General features: G+C 37.9%; 1 protein-coding gene across 1 annotated transcript; it reads right to left on the reverse strand.

The window, feature by feature from the left end:
* Positions 1-19029: 19029 nt before the first annotated feature.
* On the reverse strand, positions 19030-20334 carry LOC113279741 (basic 7S globulin 2-like). The gene has a single exon (XM_026528411.1). The coding sequence runs from the start codon at positions 20332-20334 to the stop codon at positions 19030-19032; it is 1305 nt and encodes a 434-aa protein (XP_026384196.1).
* Positions 20335-25316: the final 4982 nt, after the last annotated feature.

A 25316-nucleotide genomic window follows, 5' to 3' on the forward strand; every position in this document is an offset into this window, starting at 1 on the left:
GTGGGAATAACAACTAATTTCATTGATGAGATTTATGTTGTTCTGTGTGCACTTGAATGGGATGTCTATCTGCAACTTAAGAAAGTCATTATAAGATCAGACTCTAAAGAAGTTATCATTCTGGCTGACATCAAAAAAGTACCTTGGTATGTCACAGCTAGATGGCAGGCAGTTATCAAACAATTTGAAGATGTTATTTTTCAGCACTGTTACAGGGAAATCAACTTGTCTGCTGATTCATTAGCAAATAAGGGTGTCACTTTGTCTGCGCGAGAAAGAATTTGCCACTTAGGAACGCCTCAAACCTTGAAGAGAATTAAAATGCCAGACACACCATATTATAGATTTTGCTAGGTTGCTCCTTTTAGTCTGATTCTTTTCTTTTTGTTAAAATATCAGTGTTGGTATAACTTTTATTGTTGTAATTTTTGTATAAATTTAGTTATTCAATTAATAAAATAATATGATTAAACAAAATAAATAAATAATAATAATAATAACACCAAGTAATTAATTACATGTAGAATTTGACTTTTGCCCGATCTTTCCACAAGTCTGACGTTTATTGAAATAAACTGCTTTTAGTAATAACAATATGATTTAGTTTCTCACCAGTGGTACTACTTAAAATATACCAGTAAGAAGATTGTGTATTTGGTCGACCCTACACACCCGCATTTTGGAAGGTGGCCACCCAACCCGGTAATGGATGGGTTTAACATGAGTGCATTCTAAAAACAATATTACATCAGTTGTGGGTGCAAATATAGAAATCCATTACGCACTCGCACCTGCTAGGTTTATAGAATATAGAAAAATTTATCAAATAAAAAAGGCTATTATTTTATTTTATAGGTGTTAAAGAAGTTTTACTTTTTTTTGTTGTTGTGTCTATATATTTCCAGAAACAAGCAACAACGAAACAGTGACTATTATATTATTCAGGTTATTGTGCTTAAAAAAAATCAGGTTATTTTGGATTGATTTGAGGTCCTTCATGTGGTTGAATACTTTACTTTTAGTTGATGGAAATACATTGCACTAATCTTGTCGTATATAGTTTTAACACTGTTATATTGTAATAGCCTAATATTTTTTAATTACAATGTTCTAAGTTGTAAAACGAAGTTAGCTTCTTGTTTACATATTTTTCTTTATTATAATTGGGGAAAAAAATCATGGATCCTCCGACATGCAGTCGGCCCACCTGCAGATCTCAAATCCACGAGCAATGACTCGACATGTCTAGAATTTATCATCCACCATTTAGATGTATTGGATGTGTGTGTCACAGAATCCGCAAATTTCTCTTGCTGCTCTGTCGATATTGGTTTTCTTTTTAGTATTCTAAGTATAGACTTTTTTTTTCTTTTATCCTATAAACAAATTAAATTAGTGATATGGCTTAACCCCAATTAAATTACTGCAGCAATTTTTCCCTAAATTAACACCAAGTATATGCCTAAGAAAAAAAAAGGTCACCACAGAGGCAACCATTGGAATGGCCAAGGTGAAATTACCCATCCAGAGTTGTAGTTCAAATTATGGGCTAAAACTTACAAGAAAGAAATTGTTGACATTCTACTCGGATATTGAATTTTCTTTCTAAAGTTGGGCTTATATAAGTTCCGCCTATATATAGCCGTCCACAACCGAGAACGAGAGAAACTTTTTTTTTCAACTATCAATTAGAGATGAATTCTCATCCTATAAGAAAATATAAGATAAACAGGGATTTTTTCGGACTGTATTGTGAAAGATCTTCCTTCGAACCTCATTTATGAAATTCTCTTAAGAAGTCCCGCAGAGTCCTTATTAAGATTCAAGACTATATGCATAGATTAATATTCGTTAATCAGAGATCTTAGTTTCCTCGAACAACATTACGATCATCACGAGGAAAATAATCAATGTAAAAATTATTTTAATTATTTTAGTTTTAGTATTTTAATTAAATTAAAAAGTATTTTAATTTGAAAAACAATAAAATCTAACAATTATTTTAATTATTACGTTTTCGTGAAAGCTCATCACGAAAATAAAATTATTTTATTTTAATTAAATAAAATCTAACAATCTAAAAAACAAAAGTATTTTAATTCTCTTTTCTTTTGTTTCAGTTCATGATCTGAACGAGTCGCACATACACCCTAGTACATGTTCCTCGACGTTGTGGACATCCTCGAAGAGCGGGGAAATTTGTGACATTGGTGATTGTCTGTCTTGTATTTCTAACAAGTGTTTAATAGTTGGCATGTTGGATGGTATGCAGAATGGGCTTGTTTAGATCAGTCCTAACCGGATGATTTAGAATTCCTCTCGTTTCATTGAATATTTTACCACTACCACTTTTAACCTCGGTAAGAAAAGAATATAGGAAATAACATAGCTCAGTCAATTATGGTTCGAAATAGAATGGAATTACAAATTTACGTCAAATCCCTGGTATTTTCGACCGCTACAAGATCAACAATTCCATAAGCTTGGGCTTCTGTTGCTGGCATAAAAACGTCCCTTTCCATGTCTTCGGATACATTTCATAACAGATTGTTGTTATCGTAAACATAAAAAATATCTGGATAAATGCAGCATTCAGGGACATGATTTGGGTGATCTTGTAGCGAATACGTAACTAGAAATGTCTGATATGGGGGAAGAACAACAAGAGGTTGCAAAGAATAAACGAAAGAATGATACATGGACAATGGAAGAGAGCAATGAATTGGTTGTGCTCAAACGTAGAAAGATGAAACCGGTGATCAACTATCGCTTCTCAAATGTGGAAAGATGAATCCGGTGAAGAAAATAACAATGAATCATGAGGTTATTTTAGATTGTAAAAGTAATAAGGATTTTATTTTATTTATTTATTTTGGTATGTTGAAATTTTTTTAATTATTAATTGCTCAGTTTTTTAAAGATATTTCGTGGTAGAAATTTATTTCAATCTTTATAAATCTAAATTAATCCAAGTTACAATCCATTATAATCTGAAATATATATCCTTAAGAATCTGAAAGATTCATTAAGAAACCATACATATCCACCAGATTCAGATAAAACTTATATCCATATAAATCCAAATAAATCAGGATCCAATACACCCCTGTCAATCTAGATAAAAGTATATCAAAGAGAAAATATCTCAATCTCTCGATTTGATCTTTACTCAAGCAAAAGGAAATCTGCGAGTCTTTATCAAATACAAGAGAGATAGACTTGGATGGCACCAAAGACCAATATCCAAGTGGCAATCAATTTAAATCAACAACCAAAGGTTGGATATTCTAATTGATTGATCTTAACGCATAACCTGTGATATTTCAATTGTATAACAAAATATAATGCGGAATGGAAATAACACAGACACCAGAAGTTTTGTTAACGTGGAAACCGCAAATGCAGAAAAACCCCGGGACCTAGTCCAGATTGAACACCACACTGTATTAAGCCGCTACATATACTAGCCTGCTACAAACTAACTTCGGTCTGGACTGTAGTTGAACCCTAATCAATCTCACACTGATTCAAGGTAAAGTTGCGCTCCTTACGTCTCTGATCCCAGCAGGATACTACGCACTTGATTCCCTTAGCTGATCTCACCCACAACTAAGAGTTGTTACGACCCAAAGTCGAAGACTTTAATAAATAAATCTGTATCACACAGAAAAGTCTATGATAACAGATAAATCTGTCTCCCACAGATAAACCTAAGATTTTGTTCCGTCTTTTGATAAAATCAAGATGAACATGAACCAATCGATAACCAGGACTTATATTCCCGAAGAACAACCAAGAATTATCAATTACCTCACAATAATCTAAATCGTATGGTAGCGAAACTAGATATTGCGGAATCACAAACGATAAGACGAAGATGTTTGTATTTTCTTTTCATCTTGCCTTATCAGAGATATAATCTCAAGTCAATTATTCAATTGAACTCGTACGATAGAAAATGGCAAGATCAGATCACTTAACTACAAGAGAAGTAGTTTCACTTGGCTTCACAATCCCAATGAAGTCTTTCAGTCGTTAACCTACAGGGTCTCGGGAAGAAACCTAAGGTTAAAGGAGAATCGAGTCTAGAAAAACCAACTAGTATCACACAGAATGTGTGGAATTAATTTTTCCAGTTGCTAGATGTCTCCTTTATATAGTTTTAAAATCAAGGTTTGCAATCTAAGTTACCTTGGTAACAAAGCATTCAATATTCAACGTTAGATGAAAAACCTGATTTAACCAAGCTAATATCTTTCAACCGTTAGATCGAAACTTAGGTTGTCACACACAAATGAAATGTATTTCATTTAGGTTTGAGTAACCGTACCTAAACGTGTACACTTAGTTTGTTAACAAATAGTTAACCAGTGGTTATCCATATGAGAACTTTCATATTAACCGTATTCATCTTTCTCATAACTAGTTCAAATGACTCATAAGAACTAGTTGAAGAATTGTTCAATTGCTTAGGTCTTTATTCATAGACATAATTGAAATAAAATCGGTTTGATCCATTCGAATCAATTCATGAAAAATATAGCCACGGTTTGCAAAGATTGCATTCCTTATAATTTATTGTTTTAAGTTCATGAACTACCGATTTGAGAAATAACCAGCTTGGGTACTGTTGATGGTGGTTTTTAGCTTAGGGTTAAAATCGTAAAACCTTACATCTGATGTGACGTCACTCTGTAAGGAAACGGAGCCATGAGTGTCAACCTCTCCACTAACATACTTATTGAGCCGTTCAATATATCTACATGAAATTTACCCAGACTGGTGGATGTAGCAACCATCCCAAACACTCTGTAAATTTCTGCACTTCGCCTATATAAGACTCACTGAGTACTTTTCCTGTGCTATGTTCCCCGGCAGAACCCTTAATATCGGTATGACATGATGGATTTATGTTCACTCGCAGCATAGTGGCACAGATCTCCAAGTACCAAAGTTAAATCCATTGCACGAAATGCTCAGACAGAAAGCACACTGCACTCTGTAAAAAAGGAATTTTGTGGCAGCACACAAAATCCAATCAGTAATTGTGATAACTCACAAAAACCTCATGAACCTTACTAATTTGCAGAAATTAGGGTTTTGCGCCCTGCGCAGTATATTAGACCCCATTGTTCGAAATTACTCTTAAACAACTAAGCAATTGATCCTCCGCGGATTAATAGGTGCAGAGTCCTGCCCAAAATCAGAAAACAAAGAGTAACGGAGCCGCAGAGAAGGAGCAAAAGTGTGGCCATTCCTCATGCTAGCCGGCGCCACTTGGCCACGCCCCCATTTTACCTAAACCGTCCCTTCTCCTTTGTCGACCGATCAGGTCGCCTTAAATCTGCCACACTCCCATAAGTCGTGGCTGGGCACATACTTGTCGGCCCTACTTCTCATCGACCAATCAGATCGCATTAAACTCGCCAAACGCGCATGCCAGGCGTACATGCCAATCGGCATGCTAATGACATGCCAAACTCGCCAAAACGCACATGCCAGGCGCACGTGCCAATCAGCATGCAAAACATGCTAACGATATGCCAAACTCGCCAAATGCGTATGTCAGACGCACATGCCAATCGACATGCCAAACTCGCCAGACGCGCATGCCAGGAGCACATGCCAATCGGCATGCCAAACAGGCCAGACACGCATGCCAGGCACACATGCCAATCGGCATACCAAACAGGACAGACGCGCATGCCAAGCGCACATTCCAAACGACATTCCAAATAGGCCAGACACGCATGCCAGACGCACATGCCAATCGGCATGCCAAACAGGCCAGACGCGCATGCCAGGCGCACATGCCAATCGGCATGCCAAACAGGACAGACACGCATACCAGACGCACATTCCAATCGGCATGCCAAACAGGCCAGCCACGCATACCAGGCGCACATGCCAAAAGACATGCCAAACATGCCAAACACGCCACCTACCGCATATGGCGTGCCATATATGCTAATGAGGGTTTCAGCATGCTAAACCCTAATTTAGACAAAGTTTCCAGGCACCGACAGAAGGTAGCCATAATCAACAACTACCCTTCTCATGAGATGCAATATCGGCCATCCAAGTTCGCCACCGAGCTGACAGACTTGTGGTAATTTTCAGGGCGACCAGCCGCCTAAAACTAGTGGCCATGGCTACGCCAGGCGCCACTTGCACCACCGTGCCACTGGCATGCACAAGCCATGCCAGCCATGCCGCATTTCCACTGGCGTGCACCAAAAACGCCACTGCGCCATTATCAGGCGCTAACACTAGATAGCCATAATCAACGGCTACCCTTCCTCATGAGATGCAATCTCAGCCATCCAAGTTCTCCACCGAACTGGCGGACTTGTGGCAAGTTTCAGGAAACAATCCAAGACGATCCTACTAGCATCACATGCTATTTTCTGCAGCAAGCCTCTTGATTTTAACTTGCCACACGTAGCAAAGTGTTACATGTTTTCCACGAAAACACTCGAGACATCAGACATGCCACAAACTGGGGGATACTCATCAGGGTATTGGTCTGGCGGTTTACAGCGTGCGGCGTACAATACGCCCGTTACAAGAAAGTGTCATAAAGCGGGGAGGTTAGTAATGGCAAAGAGTAATGGCGTGAGAGGATCCACCTCCCTCATAATGGAAACATAAATCCCAACGTCACACATTACTCTTCCACCACTCAATCGTTTCCACTTCCTACGAGACCAGGGTACGTTTTGTTGCGACTTGTATAAATAGGTCTCACCTATTTCCACCAAACAACAAGTTTTGGTCAGGAGAACAATACAACATCCAGAAATCATCTGATATCTTTTCATTCAGCTTGCCAATTCAACTTTCTGATACAAGTCACGAAACACCCACACTTTCGGAATCAACTATTCTGGTCTCGACACTTTGTTCGCTTCCCTCCCTAAGACCAACCCTTCTCCTTCACTTTGTGACCGAAGCAATCCTAGAACGACCATTTCTTGGTTTAGGCCAGGATTGTATAGATTAATCTCTCGAATCAAAAGTACTCCCGTGCAGTACATTGTTTAGGGTTTATATTTGTTTCTCACCCACACAACCAAAATTACCAAAATCAGGAGAAACGGTTTTCACCCGCAAACAGGTACATGTATGGGTATGCGTACCTTATCTACCGGATTTGAGTTGGTTGTGGTTTCCAAACTCAGCAGAATTTTTCGGGTAGAAAAGTTTTGCCAGTACGCGTACCTAAGGTGACTGGTTTATGAGTTCGTAAACTCCAAACTCAGCAGAAATTTTCGGGAGGAAAAGTTCCGCCATTACGCGTACCTAACCTGTCTCCTTCACAAATACCGCATGCACACAGATGCACACACTTGGTTTCCGGTACATGGATTTATACACTAATGTGCGAACACACTATATATGCTTATATCCATAGATGGTTACGTAATCTCAACTCTACATTTCAATCATTGAAATATTATTCTATAATATTATAACAATCGTTACTCACGACTATCATCATCAAAGCTATTTTCAAGATTGAAACGTCATCATGACTTTCTTCACGGGTAAAGATGAAAATGGTTAAAGAGAAAGCTTACCAACACATATTTTGAGAAAAAGATAGGCGAGTTTACTCGGCTCGAAATAGCAAATGTGTATGTATGAAAACTATCATACTTACACGACCTTTGTCTCAAGAGTAGGAGATAGAGTAGATAGACTGTTGAGTGAAAGATGAGTTCAAGTCTCCACATACCTTTTAGTCAAATGAAGTTCCACTGGTTCCTCGAGTAGTTCTTCGTCTTCGTAAGATGATCGCCATGGAGTCTGGAGCTCAACTACACTTAACTATCCTAGACCGATACTTAGTCATAAGTAAACTAGAAATCAGGACATATAGTTTTAACAATTAAATTTGACAAACAAGATTGAGATAGCAACACTTGCGAGTTCGACCGATCAATGCTCTAACAATCTCCCCCTTTGTCAATTTTAGAGACAAAACTATCAATACATATGGATTACAAAATAGATAAAACTTTGTAGCTTCTCGTCCATATTCTTGATCTCCTTGGTGCTTCAACATTACTCGAAAACTTCATCTTTTCCAAGTGATCCCATGATTCCATAGATGTTCAGTTCAACATCATATTTGTTGAAGATCCGTAGCCATAACAATGAGAAAAAAAAATCTCCCGATCATTGTTATACTGTGTCATAGTATTATTACACAGTATCAAAGTTCTTATATCACAACTTCGACAATGATACTATGGTGATATTTATCACTACCCCTTAGTCAATACTTTCATCTCAACATGAAAATCACTCCCCCTTACACAATGATCCATAAAACACGTAAACCATATGTATTTGTAGTGTGAACTACATATTAATTCTCCCCTTTTTTGTCAATAAAATTGGCAAAGGTACGAAAACGGGATCCTAATAAAATTTTCATGGAGACGCTTAAAGACCAAAGAAAAGTACATATCAACTTTGTTTAGATGTAATCATAAATACGAAGCTAAATGCATTCATCACGGAGTTTATAAATATACAAGATAACTCCTCAAATATTCCACAGCCGCACTCCCCACAAAGATATGGAAATTAAGCGCATGTTCAAAAGAACTCTCCACCATTTGATGTCATTCCTGAAAGAACAACAAGAGCGACCTTACTTTTACCAGAAAGAAGGATTTCTTTGGACACCAAAAACCATAAAATGATTTTGTATCCGAAATTCTCAATTAAACTAACCACAAGAGAACCCATGATTAATTTAATCGGAATACATAACCAAATTAACCACAAATGAATCTATGATTAGTCTAGTTGGAAATGCTCACATAAGAAGGCTTATGGAGCCGCACAGTATATACATAAAATATGGATCTGGGAAGATCAATACTGCGGAATATAGAAGGATTCATTCTATTTTCCATCACTATTTGCACAATGACATACAATAGACATAATCCTTGTAAACAAAATATTTTAACCTATCTTCCATCAATAAATGACATAATAGGCTTAACTTTTGTTTGTCAAAAGTTCATCGATCTTGTATCAATACATGCATATCGACATATAAAATAGATAACTTTTGATATTGTATGGGACAATAATAGTTCGCGGACGCAAACACACATATCCCATAACATATTGCAATATATAAAACCATAAAGATTAATACTGCAAAAATCATCTTCCAAATCAACTTTAGAATTTAAATAAATAAATCTAAAAACATTGCAAGATGAAAACGTTGGACATAGCTATGTGTACTCACAACAATGGCTATTCCAAACCCTAGTTATCCTTCTTAAACAAAAACAAATTCTTTTAAGAAGTTTCCTAGACAAATAAAATCAAAGTTCATTGAGAACCTCATACCTTTCAATGAATCCATCAAAGAAGGTATAACTGATTTCCTTTACTCTCTTGACCGTAGACACACCATGTTCGTGAGTTAGAATACTAACTTTACGATCAATAACCCTAGCAAGTTGTCTAGCCTTGACGCAGTCCATGATGAGCTTGTTTTGATTCCTTATCAAAATATTCTGCTTAGCAAGGATTCTGGCCTGACCATCAAAGAGTTGGTTTATTTACAGTTGAAGATTTGCAAACTCGACCTTTGAATCGTTCTGAAAACGAGTTAAGTCCTTGACGGAATCATCAATCCAGGAGTTGGGCTCCTTTCTTTCAAGCATCTTCTTTAGAACCAGCTCTTGAATTGATTCAAGTCCTTGAGTATCTTCCTCCATATCAAGATGCAAAATCTCTTGAGATTTTGCAGATTTCTCCATATAATTTTTTTGTTAGGGATGGAAAAACACAATATAGAGTAATATATATGTGTATATAAACATGAGAAGGAAACTCTTGTTTTGGAAACCCTATGAACTCACAAGAGGAAGACGCGAACGTTTGTGGACCGGTAGCACAAAAACACAAAAAAAAAGTGTACAACATACTTGAGCATTTCCCAACTATTATCCTTGCACATCTCAAGATAGAAACAAGGAAAAGAGTACCTGAAATTAGGTGATAGAGTGATAAATAATCTCGCTATGATTATTGAGAAAGGAGTTGTACATATCATCTGACAGCTTGATCTTTGTGTTCTTCGCCTTTCTTCAATTGACACTCATCCCAGAAGAGTAAGACACAGCTTGTTTAACATATCCGTCATAAGGCTTTCTCTGAGGACTAAATCTAGTACCTCCTGCGATTGGTTCAAGGTGATCAGGATAACGAGGGATCCATTTTCTAGACTTAGATTTACCAGGATCATTCTTATAAACACAGGGAATGTCTTCATTAGCAATACAAGAATTTATTATTAGAATGCACTTGTACCTTGTGATGATTTCTAGAAAAGAGATCATTTTTATAAGGTTTCTGATTTTCTGTGGGCATGTGATTCACTGCAGTAGTCGACCGACTATTTACTCCATTTACAGTAGAAAGAAGCAATATGAAGTTTAGAGATTTTTTTCCTCCTGGTAAAACAATGGATAACATAGTGATTCTTTTTCCAGAGAAGGAACAAGTTCGTGGGAGAGAATTGTTGAAAGGTATCTGTTTCAAACCCATGTCCCGTTTGGAAGTTTGCCGTTTATATTTTGCAGGGACTTCCTTTGGTGAGTTGTTCTTCATGTCAGGGAACTCATATTGAGAATCAGCACGTGACACGGAAGAATTTCTCATTACAGTGTTTCCCTTTGTCAAGGAGATAGACTGTTGATGTGTTTTCAAAGTTGTTGTAGTAGTATGATTCGTTCAAGACTTGTGAAAGCGGATTTTTAGATTTTTTTTAATAAATAAAAAAAGCGAACTAAATTAAAAAGATGTTGTGAAAATTATGGAGAGAATAGGACTAGGATTCCACCATTGGTTGATATTAGTGATTTAATGAAACAATAATTATGTAACTCAACATTCAGATTGATTCTAATGGTATTGCCTAGACATGTAGATTTCCAAAAGAATAGATGTTAACCCAAGCATAAAATATCAAAACCCTAAAGCAAGCATATTCTATCAAGAGAAAATACACCTAACTAATTAAAATCATATAAACAATTTTTAGTTCAATGCAAAAATCATAATAGAGTTGTTGTAATTAATTAATAAAAATATATCACTTTTACTGAAACAATGGTTTCCTCCATAGCCCCAAGGATTGGGTTTAGCTCCGCATATTGGAAACACATTCAGAATAATTTTGCATTGCTCAAAAGTGTTTACAAGTGATGAAATGGGAGAAAATAATGATTAAACCGGGTTTGCTCTAAACGATCCCCAAACTCTCCATCCCAGGAGCTATTTATAACCCAGCAGTAACCACAAATATCTCCAATTACTCCTCAAAATCTTCACAGTGAAGGAATATTATTCTCGGGAATAATTTCCTATTTTTTTCTTTTCTGCACGCATGAATGATCTATAAAATATCTCCAATTACTCCTCAAAATCTTCACAGTGAAGGAATATTATTCTCGGGAATAATTTCCTATTTTTTTCTTTTCTGCACGCATGAATGATCTTTAAAGTATCTCCAATTACTCCTCAAAATCTTCACAGTGAAGGAATATTATTCTCGGGAATAATTTCCTATTTTTTTCTTTTTTGCACGTATATTTCCCACAGTAACACCAACAGTAAGTGAAACGAAAATATATTTGTTCCCTGTTTTAGCTTATCACGCGCCTGTTTCATATTTCTCGAAATATATTGATTCTAACTCGTGACAGGATAATCTCTCAACGCAGCTCCGAATAGTAAATGTCCTACGGGTTGCCTTTAACACTTTTTCGAGCCAATTTTTCCGAAAATGTTTATTTCCTAAAAATACATAAAAACACAATATTAGTACAAAAATCGAGTACCAGCAATACATGAAATTAAGGACAACGTATACACAAAAATGTGTCTATCAAATACCCCCAAACTTATTATTTGCTAGTCCTCGAGCAAAACTAATTCAGAAAATAAAATGACTACACTTAGCACGTGCAGCAAGACGTTAAACCGCTAGGTGGCCCTAGAGGCGGAGTGTTGTCTCCGGAGGGTTTATCAGAGGTGTACCCACAAAACCATTACTCCAGACCCTAGCTATCTACGCAGAACCTTGGAAGGCGCTAAAGAATCTCCTTGGTTGGCATACAAACATTGACTATAGGAGGAAGTACCCTGATGCGAATTTCCAATTGATGTACACGAGTTTGCACTCAGCATACTATAATTCATATATAAGTGACAGAGCTCTACTCAGATAGTTTCTAGACATCATAACCGAAGTCAACCAATCACATGGAAAGATTAAGAAGATGGATAAAGAGATGGTTAAAAGTGAATGGTGTTTCCCATATCTGTCTGAAGGCCTCTGCCAAAGTGAACCTATCCTAATGGACTGAGATACCGGTCTGACTAATATCAACACAACTGGCATATAAAAGGGGACCAGTGGTCGATAAACCTAACTCTAGGTCAACACAACTAGCATATACAAGGGCACCAGTGGTCGACTTTATTGAATTTATTCTGGTTGGTCTAATGGTCTGGTCTTTTTTTTTTGATGTTGGTATCTCAATTAATCTATTCCACCCTAGCAAAGGTAACAACTTGAATCGTGCGCCCCACCAAATCACTTAAAAAAATAAAAACAGAAGGATTAGGATTCAACGAGATACGGCGAAACTACCATGTTTTTTTTTTAATTCTAACACCTGAGCTATGTGATTTTATGAATAGACTCTTTAAATGTTTCCAACTAATCAGATTGGTTCCTCAACTCTTACAACCAAGATTTTCCCATCCACTTAGATTGGTTAGTGCCAACCTTAATAAGCATAAATTTCTAGGCTCTGGAGTTTATTTGTTGCAGCTAAGATCTAACAAAAAGTTTCTTCCCCACCCCCAAACTTAAATCTAACATTATCCTCAATGTTCTAAAGATGAAATGAACAATAAGAAACTGTTACCACTTGATGGATGGAAAAAGAAATAAGGAAGGATATTACCGTAAGCATGAGTACCTCCCAGGAAATGCTAAATTTAAAGTCTTTAGCTAGAGATCAAATACCTCAAAAAGGATTTTCACCTTCCAAAGTCATATATCAACAGTCGAAACAATTGTGGGTCCATAAGACCAAATAAAGCTGACACCAGTATGAGACAACTGCACTGATTCAGAAAAATGAAAAGAAGGAGCACGTCCTCATCTAAGGTTTCTGTCAAGACAACTGGGTTTATCTGCGACGCGTAATTGAACTTCATATGTGTGTCTCGATAAATAGATTCATTCTAAAAACGGGTCTCTAATACCTGGGTTACCTCCTGGACAGTATCAGGAGGATCGGGTTACGGAGTTTGAAAAGACTCAAGTAATATCTCAGATGTACAAGGATCGAGTCCCAAGTTAGGGACTCTAATTAGGGATACGATACAATCACAAGAACCATCACTACCCCCGAACTTAGGGTTCACAGAAAAACCTCTAACTATTTCTTGAATTTCCGGATCTTCAGAATCCTTAAAATACTCAAGAGATTCTTCTATTTCTCTACCCCCAAACTTAGGGTCATCATTATTCTCAGAAAAACCTAAAACTATTGCCTGAATTTCTGGGTCCATAGAATCTTTAAAATACTCAAGAGATTCTTCTAAAGATTGATCACATATCTGATCTAAGAGAATGGTTTCCTCAAAATCATCTAAAGAATCTACCAGTAAACTGTCAAGCCAATTATCCTGAACTAAAGTGCTAATCATATTCACTTCTTCTAAATAATCATTCTCAGAAGGTTGTCTAGTAACATTAAAGACATTTAGTTCAGTGGTCATATTACCAAAGGATATGTTCATAAGCCCAGTCCTACAGTTGATGACAGCGTTAGCTGTGGCTAAAAATGGGCGACCTAAAATCACTGGGATGTGACGACTTGGGTCCTGAACAGGCTGGGTGTCTAGAACAAAGAAATCCACAGGATAAATAAACTTATCAACCTCAATCATAACATCCTCTATGACACCACGAGGGACTTTGACAGACCTATCAGCTAATTGTAGTGTCATTTTAGTCGGTTTCAACTTACCAAGACCTAGCTGGGTGTATACATGATACGGGAGTAAGTTAACGCTAGATCCTAAGTCAAGTAAAGCTTTATCGACCATGTGATTACCAATCGCACAACATATGGTGGGGCATCCAGGATCCTTATACGTAGGGGGTGTTTGGTTCAGAAAAATGGAACTTACCTGACCAACTAAAAAATCTTTCTTATGGACATTAAGCTTACGCTTTCGTGTACAAAGATCTTTAAGGAACTTGGCATAAGTAGGAATCTGCCTAATTGCTTCTAATAGCGGAATGTTGATGTTCACCTGCTTAAATGTTTCCATTATCTCGTTGAAAGTCGACTTCTTCTTTGTTGGGGCTAACAAATGTGGATATGGGGCTCTAGGCACAAAGGTAAACCTATCAGGAATTTCTTGGGAATCCTTAGAGACTGTTTCAGTTTCCTCGTCTACGGGCTCCTCTTGGGAAGTAGAAGGTGGAACTACAGTATGTCCACTGGGCATGGCTACCTTATTGTCTACCGTTTTACCACTCCTAAGGGTTGTTATCGAGTTCACATGGTTTGATGATTTCTCTCCAGCTAAAGATATTTGATGGACTCCCCTAGGGTTGGGTTGTAGTTGACTAGGAAACTTTCCTTTTTCTCTCAATGTCTCATTTATCTGACTAACCTGGGTTTTCAACTCAGAAATAGCCTGAGAGTTAGCCTGACTTATTCTCTTATTTTCTTCTAAACCTTGAGCAACAGAGAAATACACCTAACTAATCAAAATCATATAAACAATTTTTAGTTCAATGCAAAAATCATAATAGAGTTGTTGTAATTAATTAATAAAAATATATCACTTTTACCGAAACAACGGCTTCCTCCATAGCCCCAAGGATTGGGTTTAGCTCCGCATATTGGAAACACACTCAGAATAATTTTTTATTGCTCAAAAGTGTTTACAAGTGATGAAATGGGAGAAAATAATGATTAAACCGGGTTTGCTCTAAACGATCCTCAAACTCTCCATCCCAAGAGCTATTTATAACCCATCAGTAACCACAAATATCTCCAATTACTCCTCAAAATCTTCACAGTGAAGGAATATTATTCTCGGGAATAATTTCCTATTTTTTTCTTTTCTGCACGCATGAATGAGCTGTAAAATATCTCCAATTACTCCTCAAAATCTTCACAGTGAAGGAATATTATTCTCGGGAATAATTTCCTATTTTTTTCTTTTCTGCATGCATAAATGAGCTGTAAAATATTTCCAATTACTCCTCAAAATCTTCACAGTGAAGGAATATTATTCTCGGGAATAATTTCCTATTTTTTTATTTTCTGCACGTATATTTCCCACAGTAACACCAACAGTAAGTGAAGCGAAAATATATTTGTTCCCTGTTTTAGCTTATCACGCGTCTGTTTAGTGTTGACGTGTTCCAACATGCATATTTCTCGAAATATATTGATTCTAACTCGTGACAGGATAATCTCTCAACGCAGCTCCGAATAGTAAATGTCCTTCGGGTTGCCTTTAACACTTTTTCGAGCCAATTTTTCCGAAAATGTTTATTTCCTAAAAATACATAAAAACACAATAATAGTACAAAAATCGAATACCAGCAATACATGAAATTAAGGACAACGTATACACAAAAATGTGTCTATCAACTGTTTTTGGGCTAGGTGAATAGATGCAACAATATTCTCTGTTTCAACACGAAGGTTGTTCAAATCAGAAAAGTGTGTCTCAATCAAACATTTTTCTCTAATTGTTCCCTCTTTAACAATATTCTCAAGGATGCTAATCTTTTCTTGTTGTAGCATATTTTCTTGAGTGAGTCTTTTAATATTGTAAGAGAAGGATTCAATAATTTTATAGAGTTCACGTTCTCGACTAAGAGACTTCTCAAATTCATCCAAGAATTGAGAATGATAGTGTAAATCAATCATCTCAGTTGGATTTTCTTTGGTTCTGGTGATATTCCTTTCTACTTCTGACATCCTGTCAATTGTCTCGTTTCTTTCTCTGGATTCGTAAGAATCAACTAATGAATTATACTTTGAGGAAAATCCAAGACACTTGACATAGTCAAAAGTATGGAAAGACATAGACTATGCGTAGATATGAGATATAACTTGGTCCACAGAATCAGATTGCTACAAACACAGACTTGTAAGGTCTTTTAAACGTGTTTTCCTGTTCTGATACCAATTGAAAATGCGGGTGGGTCTAACAACCTCACCCAATATTTCGATTAGCAATCTGTATGGACTAACTCCAATATACTTTCTAGAGAATCAACTAGACAGTCAGACTCAATCTAGATAAAAGTATATCAAAAAGTTAATATCTCAATCTCTCGATTTGATCTTTACTCAAGCAAAAGGAAATCTCCGAGTCTTTATCAAATACAAGAGAGATAGACTTGGATGGTACCAAAGACCAATATCCAAGTGTCAATTAAATTAAATCAACAACCAAAGGTTGGATATTCTAATTGATTGATCTTAACGCACAACTTGTGATATTTCAATTATATAACAAAATATAATGCGGAATGGAAATAACACAGACACCAGAAGTTTTGTTAACGAGGAAATGGCAAATGCAGAAAAACCCTGGGACCTAGTCCAGATTGAACACCACACTGTATTAAGACGCTACATATACTAGCCTACTACAAACTAACTTCGGTCTGGACTGTTGTTGAACCCTAATCAATCTCACACTGATTCAAGGTAAAGTTGCGCTCCTTAGGTCTCTGATCCCAGCAGGATACTACGCACTTGATTCCCTTAGCTGATCTCACCCACAACTAAGAGTTGTTACGACCCAAAGTCGAAGACTTTAATAAACAAATCTGTATCACACAGAAAAGTCTATGATAACAGATAAATCTGTCTCCCACAGATAAACCTAAGAGTTTTTTCCGTCTTTTGATAAAATCAAGGTGAACAGGAACCAATCGATAACTCAGACTTATATTCCCGAAGAACAGCCTAGAATTATCAATCACCTCACAATAATCTAAATTGTATGGTAGTGAAACTAGATATTACGGAATCACAAACGATGAGACGAAGATGTTTGTGATTTGTTTTTATCTTTCCCTATCGGAGATATAATCTCAAGTAAATTATTCAATTGAACTCGTACGATATAAAATGGCAAGATCAGATCGCTCAACTACAAGAGAAGTAGTTTCGTCTGGCTTCACAATCCCAATGAAGTCTTTCACTCGTTAACCTACAGGGTCTCGGGAAGAAACCTAAGGTTAAAGGAGACTCGACGCTAGCAAAACCAACTAGTATCACACATGAGGTGTGGGGATTAGTTTTTCCAGTTGCTAGACGTCTCTTTTATATAGTTTTCAAATCAAGGTTTGCAATCTAAGTTACCTTGGTAACAAAGCATTCAATATTCACCGTTAGATGAAAAACCTGATTTAACCAAGATAATATCTTTCAACCGTTAGATCGAAACTTAGCTTGTCACCCACAAATGAAATATATATTTCATTTAGTTTTGAGTAACCTTACCTAAACGAGTACACTTAGTTGGTTCATAAATAGTTAACCAATGGTTAGCCATATGAGCACTTTCATATTAACCGTATTCATCTTTCTCATAACTAGTTCAAATGACTCATAAGAACTAGTTGAAGAGTTGTTCAATTGCTTAGGTCTTTATTCATAGACACAATTGAAACAACATCGGTTTGATCCATTCGAATCAATTCATGAACAATATATCCACGGTTTTCAAAGATTGCATTCCTTATAATTTATTGTTTTAAGTTCATGAATTACCGATTTGAGAAATAACCAGCTTGGGTGCGCGTACGGGTATGCGTACCTTAGCTACCGGATTTGAGTTGGTTTTGGTTCCCAAACTCAGCAGAACTTTTCGGGTAGAAAAGTTTCGCCAGTAAGCGTACCTAAGGTGACTGGTTTATGAGTTCGTAAACTCCAAACTCAGCAGAAATTTTCGGAAGGAAAAGTTCCGTCAGTATGCGTACCTAACCTGTCTCCTTCACCAATACTGCATGCACACATATGCATGCACTTGGTTTCCGGTACATGGATTTATATACTAATGTGCGAATACACTATATATGCTTATATATGTAGATGGTCACGTAATCTCAACTCTATATTTCAATCATTGAAACATTCTTCTATAATGTTATAACAATCGTTATTCACGACTATCGTCATCAAAGCTATTTTCAAGATTGAAACGTCATCATGACTTTCGTCACGGGTAAAGATGAAAATGGTTAAAGTGAAAGCTTAACAACACATATTTCGAGAAAAAGATAGGCGAGTAAACTTGGCTCGAAATAACAAATGTGTATGTATGAAAACTATCATACTTAGTCTCCACATACCTTTTAGTCGGATGAAGTTCCACTGATTCCTCGAGTAGTTCTTCGTCTTCGTAAGATGATCGCCATGGAGTCTGAAGCTCAACTACACTTAACTATCCTAGACCGAGACTTAGTCATAAATAAACTAGAAATCAAGACATATAGTTTTGGCAACTAAATTTGACAGCAAGCTTGAGATAAAAACGCTTGCGAGTTCGACCTAACAATGCTCTAACAATGACCGCACGACCAGAGAGTGATTAATGGCGCACATGTCTATGATGTAGGCCCTGTCGCCGTAGATGATCTTTCTCAGCTTGGCCTTGGCCTGCTGTGGTGGTCGTGGGGTTGTCTGACAGACTCCAAAATCTTTTTTTGTTGGTCGAAGTACCAATATGATACTGAGGTTTTTTTTTTTTTTTTGATTGTGCTTGTTAGCTAGAGACTCAAAACAATCTTGGTATAGTGCATGACAAAATATCAGAAGGAAGTCTGTTTGTGAAACATATTTATGATACCATTACTAGAACTAATAATGATTACATGATACAGAAAATTTAATTAGCTGAGAAATCCAACGAAAGTACATTTCAAGGAAACAATGGTTGCAAGAACCCAAATCTTGATCTTGAAATATCAAACTCTAGGAAGCCGTTGAAATTATATTCACCAAGAACAATGGAAGTCTTAGGATATAAACCTCCATCGATGAATGACAAACATCTGATATCATCTCCCATCCATTTCAAGTCACTAACAGTGCTCATTCCACCTTTGCCAAAGAGGAAAACGATACTGTGTGGTATCCTATTTCCCTCTAATATCCATTCAGGTACATCCATAGTGGATGCTTTATAACAGGTACTAAAAGGCGCAACAGGAGGAACCCTGGTAGCATTCTTGTATCTAGCCATATGAACCTTTGCAATTGCCTTGTAGATTGATGTTTGTAGAACAGTGTAAGGAGCTTGAAAGTCGACTTTCGTTCCTCCGACTCCGGATACCTTGTTAATGGACAACAATCTTTTATCGATATTCGGTACTGTTACATTGTATATCTTGATTGATTTAACATCAATGAAATATTCTTCAGGACTTTTTGGGTTAGTCAAGAGTGGGGTGTCACTCCATAAATGAGATTCCCTCAAATCTATAAAATCACTACCAAACGTGTAAAAGTAAGGTCCGCCCCCGAAGAAAATCTTACCTGTTCCTAATTCCAGAGCAAATATACGAGAAAGTCGAAATCCAGCTGAAAACTGTGAAACTAAAGAAAGAACGGATGAACGTCCCAGACCAGCCACTCCTTGAGCACCTTTAGCAAGTCCACGTAATGAGAACTCACCAGAAGTTGCACAGCCGAACGCAAACCGGCGAGGCGTAAGAAGTGGACCAGGTGCCTGTGAGGACCCTGGATTAGATCTAGCCGTAACAAGATCAGTAATTAGCTCACCATGTCCTACGGCCTTAGTTACCGGGTTTCTTGTATGAATGCTACATGCATTATTATGGCACCAGGTTTTGTTAGGCTCGGTGCTATTTTTGCACAATACACATGTGACATGTTTGCTAGCTTGTGCACATTTGGATGACGTGCAATTGACTGGTTTGTATGATGATGATGTGTAGCCTTTGTCACAACGGAGCCAAGGTAACTTTCCCCCGAGATCGAGGACTAGTTTCACAGGAGCTAGAGGAGTTCCTTGGTTAATATTGATCATGAATTGGAGGGTTAGTGGATCGTATTCAGTATCAAAGACGATACTGGTAGGTCTAGGAGTAGGGGAAGGAATGGGGGAAGGTGATTGAGCATTGGAAAAGGAAAGTATGAAGAAAAGAAGCAGAAGAGGAAGAAGAGAAAATTGAAAAATGCAAGAACCAAAAGAAGAAGTCATGGGATTTGGAAGATGATCAGTATGTGTGATTGTGGATGTGTTTTAACTAGCTAGACATGACTTTATTTATAGTGTTGTGATGCGTCCTAATGCTTTGGCAAATGACTGTATTCTATTCATTTTTGATGCAATTTGGTAGAAGTTTATCCATATTTAATCCACTGTCATTTTTATGCCTTAACGAGCATATGCGTGTAATCAACTCTTAGCTGTAGGCTAAAACTGTTAACTTGAATTTAATAAGTATAGTCTTCTGTGAGATTTCCCCCTTCGGGTTTTCTGGAAATCATGTCGGGTGCTGACATAATATGATACTCCCTCCGTCCCACTCCTGAGTGACCTATTTGATTTTAGATTTTGTCCCAATGATAAGTGACCTATATCACTAAACAATGAGATATTCCGGAATTATCCTTTTAATTAATTATAAATAATATATGAAATATGTATAATTTGATAGGCATGTTTATATTCGTTACGTAGGTGTTTTAAAATGCTTTTCAATTGTATAAAATTTGCGAACATCCGTGGAGTATTTTGAGAGATAAACCATTTTTAAATTTCACTAGTTATTATTCATAAGGGTATAATTGTAAAAAATGATTAAAAATGCTATTTTCCTTGCTTGCCTTAAAAATTGTGCAAATTTCGAATAGGTCACTTAAGAGTGGGACGGAGGGAGTATTTCCTGGTAAATGCAGTTTGTAGTTGTACTTTGCCTGGCGGCTGAATTTGCTTCATCGCTTGAATATGCCGTTACCCCGTACGCATACTACAACGGATTCTATTTAAGGTAATTCCGTGCGAGAATCCAAAGATAGTTTTTGGATGATTCATTGGATAGGAATGAAAACCAAAGAGGGATCACACGGAAAAATAAAAAAACCGGTGCATAACTCATTTTTGATTCCTAAGCATATCTACTTGGTCGACAAATTTTCTTTTAGACTTCAGGAGTATATTTTTGTCAAGAAAAAAAATCAGTTATTTAGTCAAAATATTGACCATTTCCAATTAGCTAGTAAATGGACTAACTCAATGAATGGATCATGTTCTAAGTTGACATTGCGAACAATCCTTAGCCATACGGAAATTGCGCTTCTAACTACGATCTAACACTCAACATTATTCTTCTAGTATTTAGAGCACAGTGGATCAACGAATCTTACACACTGCGGTTTAACTTATGTTTAAAGAGCTCACTGCTCCTCTCTAAACCCCTTTAGTCATGACCATGTATTTTTCAAAAACAAAATGAGTCAAATCTTTGCTCCACCTAAAATATCCGTGATGGCAGGATGATTTGGAGTTGACGGCGACATATCAACCAGCTTTGCTTTTATTATCCACGATATCCATTGAATATCCGTAGAATATCAGTGCGTGTACGCTAGCTAGACGCGTCTAGGAAACAATGTCTGAAGTTCCAGATATCAAGAGCAAGGTTTTAGTTCTCATGGTAGATTTCAATACGCTGTGCATTTTGGTTGGTCAGGTGGAATATTGTGATGCAAGATGCATGTGCTAGATTTTTCCAAGATTGCTAATGGGATATCATTTTGTTTGGGAATGTACCAACCCAAACACAAATACTTTTTTTTATCTTATATGTATACTGGTACATCCTCGAGCAAAACGTTACCCTTTATTAGCGGTCTTGGATTTTTCCTCATTACCAAACTGTTAGGTCTTGGCCCTTGGGTGGGTCACGCCGTCAAGGTCCCCTTTACTACACTTTGCTTCGTTTTGGGGGAGTGGAGGTGGGATTCGGGAGCTCCGAATATTTATTTATTTATTTATTTTTCAGTCGGGTCACATGGAAATAGTTAAAGCGTACCCATGACTTAGTTTGTTAGCCAGTTGGGTCTAAGAAGTAGGAGGATATTATAGGACTAGAACACCGTCATCATGGTGAGAGGGCCGATCAAGAAAATAGGAAATTACTTAATTTGTTAGCCAGTTGGGTCCAATAAGTAGGATCTTGTAGGGATAAAAGGTGGGAGGGCCAGTCGAAAAGATAAGAAGCACCGGTGATTATATACCGCGTTATATTTTTTTTTTTTCTGTTGGAATGTTATTTCCTGTCAAATGCAGTTTATAATCTGTTTGGCAGTTAAATTGGCTTCATTGAAAATGCCTTTACCCATTTCATACATTAGAATTTATCCAGATTTATAATTTCTCTATTTTATTTATTTTACCCAAAACAGATTATAATTCCTTGGAAGTTTCAAACTTCGAGTATGTTTTTGTTTGTTTAAACTTAAAGCCTTTATAATGAAGTGATGCTAGGTTGACGCCCAAAAAATTCAGGTAAAATTACGTGAGGGGATCAGACGGACGTGGAAAAGGCTAACAGTATTGGGATCATAAATAGCCAGAAATACGCCCCACAAATTATGGGTCTTGGTAGATCTTCCGGGATTTTCTATGGGAACATAAAGCATTCCAGAATTATTGTTTTTTCCATTCAGAATTAGCTAGTAAATGGAATGAATACTCAAATGAACGAATGGCCATGTTCTTAGCCATACGGAAATTGCGCTGCTAAGTACGGGCTAACAGTCAACATTATTCTTTTTCAGAGCATAATGGATCAGCGGATCTCGTACTCTGCCGTATGCGGTTTAACTTCAATATAAATAATTTCATCATTAGAATTACTTGATGATATATGTGTTAATACCGGAATTCTCGTTAGGTCCTACCCGTCCTAGTTTATCAAGATGACCTCCCTTTTCTTAGAATGGTATGAGAGAGAGTCCCCGCCTTTCCATTGTACCTTGTCCTTTCTTATATAGACTTTCCAAAACCCCATTCTCTTTATGACATCTTGCCATGTGTCCTAAACCTCCTTAATTACTACTAATGCCATCCCTTTTCTAATATAACCTCCTTCTTCCTTGTTAATTCCTTCATTGTCCCTTCCAACTCAGGGATACTTCTTTAATGGACTTGGGCCTTAGTCCCCATGTTCCATGTGTGGCTTTTTTCCTCTTTGGGGCACCCTAACCTGGTTAAGGGGAATCATTTTTCATGTATCAGCATTAGTCCCCTGACTATGATGTCAGTCGTAAGATAACCTTATAGTCATTATCCGCCTCTCCACTACTTTTATGTTAGTGGGCAACGTTATAACTTCTATTTGCACGATCATTCTTAACTCTTGTTAATTATCGTGCCTACTTGTGTAACTGCCACCTTTATGCCTCCAAATTTCTTATAAATACAAGTTCTAATTTACCTTCTTTCGTTATTTTACTGCTCATCTCTTTCTTCAGGCATCACACCTATTGCTACACCATCTCTAGCAGTACTTCCGATGATAACTCCTCGAGTGAGTCCGACGAATCCGAAGAGATAATGAGTAACTTCCCGGAAGAGAGTGGGTATTCAGGAGAACAGGAAATTCACTTATCTCCCCCCGCTGACGGCAAAGCCTACACACTTGCGGAGTTTTCCGGGACCCCTCAATTAAAACGCGCACTGAAATTAAAGGAGTATCGTGGGAATAAACGCGTGATACCCTTGAATGATAACCTCATCCCTCGTCTCCTGAATCCTCCGGTATTACCTTATCCGAACACCCCGGGATGGCTCATGTACCCGGAGCCGGAAAGTACAGATACCTTTCCGTTAAGAAGGGTTCCCCTGTATGGCCATCCATCGTGGTGACTACGGGCTTCCGGACATCGACACCCGTTCTGTGTCGAAGACTCCTCCGGTTTGTCCCCATTGTGCAGCTTCTATCCGCAATAATCATGATCACGCGTCCAAACTCGCCAGGCTAAAATTAGTGAGGCCATAGATTCCTTTCTTCAACGGGAGATAGAGAGATGTAAGCGCGTCACGACGCGGCTTTTCTATTGCTGGGATCCCCCCGTTCATACTCTCCTCACAGCTTGGGGACAGGCCACTATAGTCTTGGAAGACGTCGTCGCACTTACTGGTTTACCTCTCCATGGATCCCATTCTTATGATGAGGCGACCGTCTATGAAGCGCTGACCCTAGACGACCGAGATTTATGTTGTTATTTGTCGGACTGTAAGGAAGCCTCTTGAGTCTAACTAGTTCAGAAAGGAAAGGCACTAACCCAACAGGGGTGGCTAAAGAAAGTTGTCACCGCGGGAGGTAAGGCTGTCAGTACTACTAAAGCGGGCTCGTCGGCTGTTTCTAAAGGGAAAGCTGTTGAAAGTAGGAAGAGAAAGAATCCCTCAGTTCCTTCCTCGGGGGAGCGTCTACTTAAAAGTTCGTTATGCGCCTTCGAATCAATTCGCGGCCCCAACACTCCAGTCATTGTCTCTGATTCCGAGTGGATCACCAAGGATCATAAGCGTGCGACTTTTCCTCTCTGGCTTCGACTCTGGGCCCCCCGGCTCGTGGATGGAAATGTGTTGCCCTCAGAACGTAAATAATCCAATCCTCGAGCAGAACTGGTCGCCTTCATTCTCCTTTGGATTTGCCGTGATGTGTTCGAATATAGCCCTCAAGACACCATAAAGAATGAACTGGTTCCGATGGCGGTGTTATTGTCCCGCGGGATCTCTTTCCCTCTCGCTCCCATGTTCCTGGGTGGTTTGTACCGACACTTAAACTTGTTTTGTCATGATCTCCAAATGGTTGGCTCGGCGCATAAGATCGAGATTTTCATCCCCGCAAGCTTCATTCTTGCGTGGTCTTGGGAACACATTCCTCCATATGCTCCCGATCCCCACGAGTTAGAGGTCCACCGCGAAGAAGATTTCAGGCAGGATGATGGTTCGGTGGAAAGGGTTCCGGTCGTATATATCTACCCTCGTATAGCTCTTTGGCACAAAAAGTGGAAAGTACCTAAGGGCGACATAGCGTGGTTCTTGGATGTGGCCAAATATTTTAGACCACTCCCTTACCATGACGGCTGATATGGTCCAGCCCACTATGATTTTACTTCACCTTTTGACGCGGACTTGGATTCAACCCAGTTTCTTTCTGAATCAGATTT

Source organism: Papaver somniferum, chromosome 5 (assembly GCF_003573695.1).
Source record: "Papaver somniferum cultivar HN1 chromosome 5, ASM357369v1, whole genome shotgun sequence".
NCBI lineage: Eukaryota > Viridiplantae > Streptophyta > Magnoliopsida > Ranunculales > Papaveraceae > Papaver > Papaver somniferum.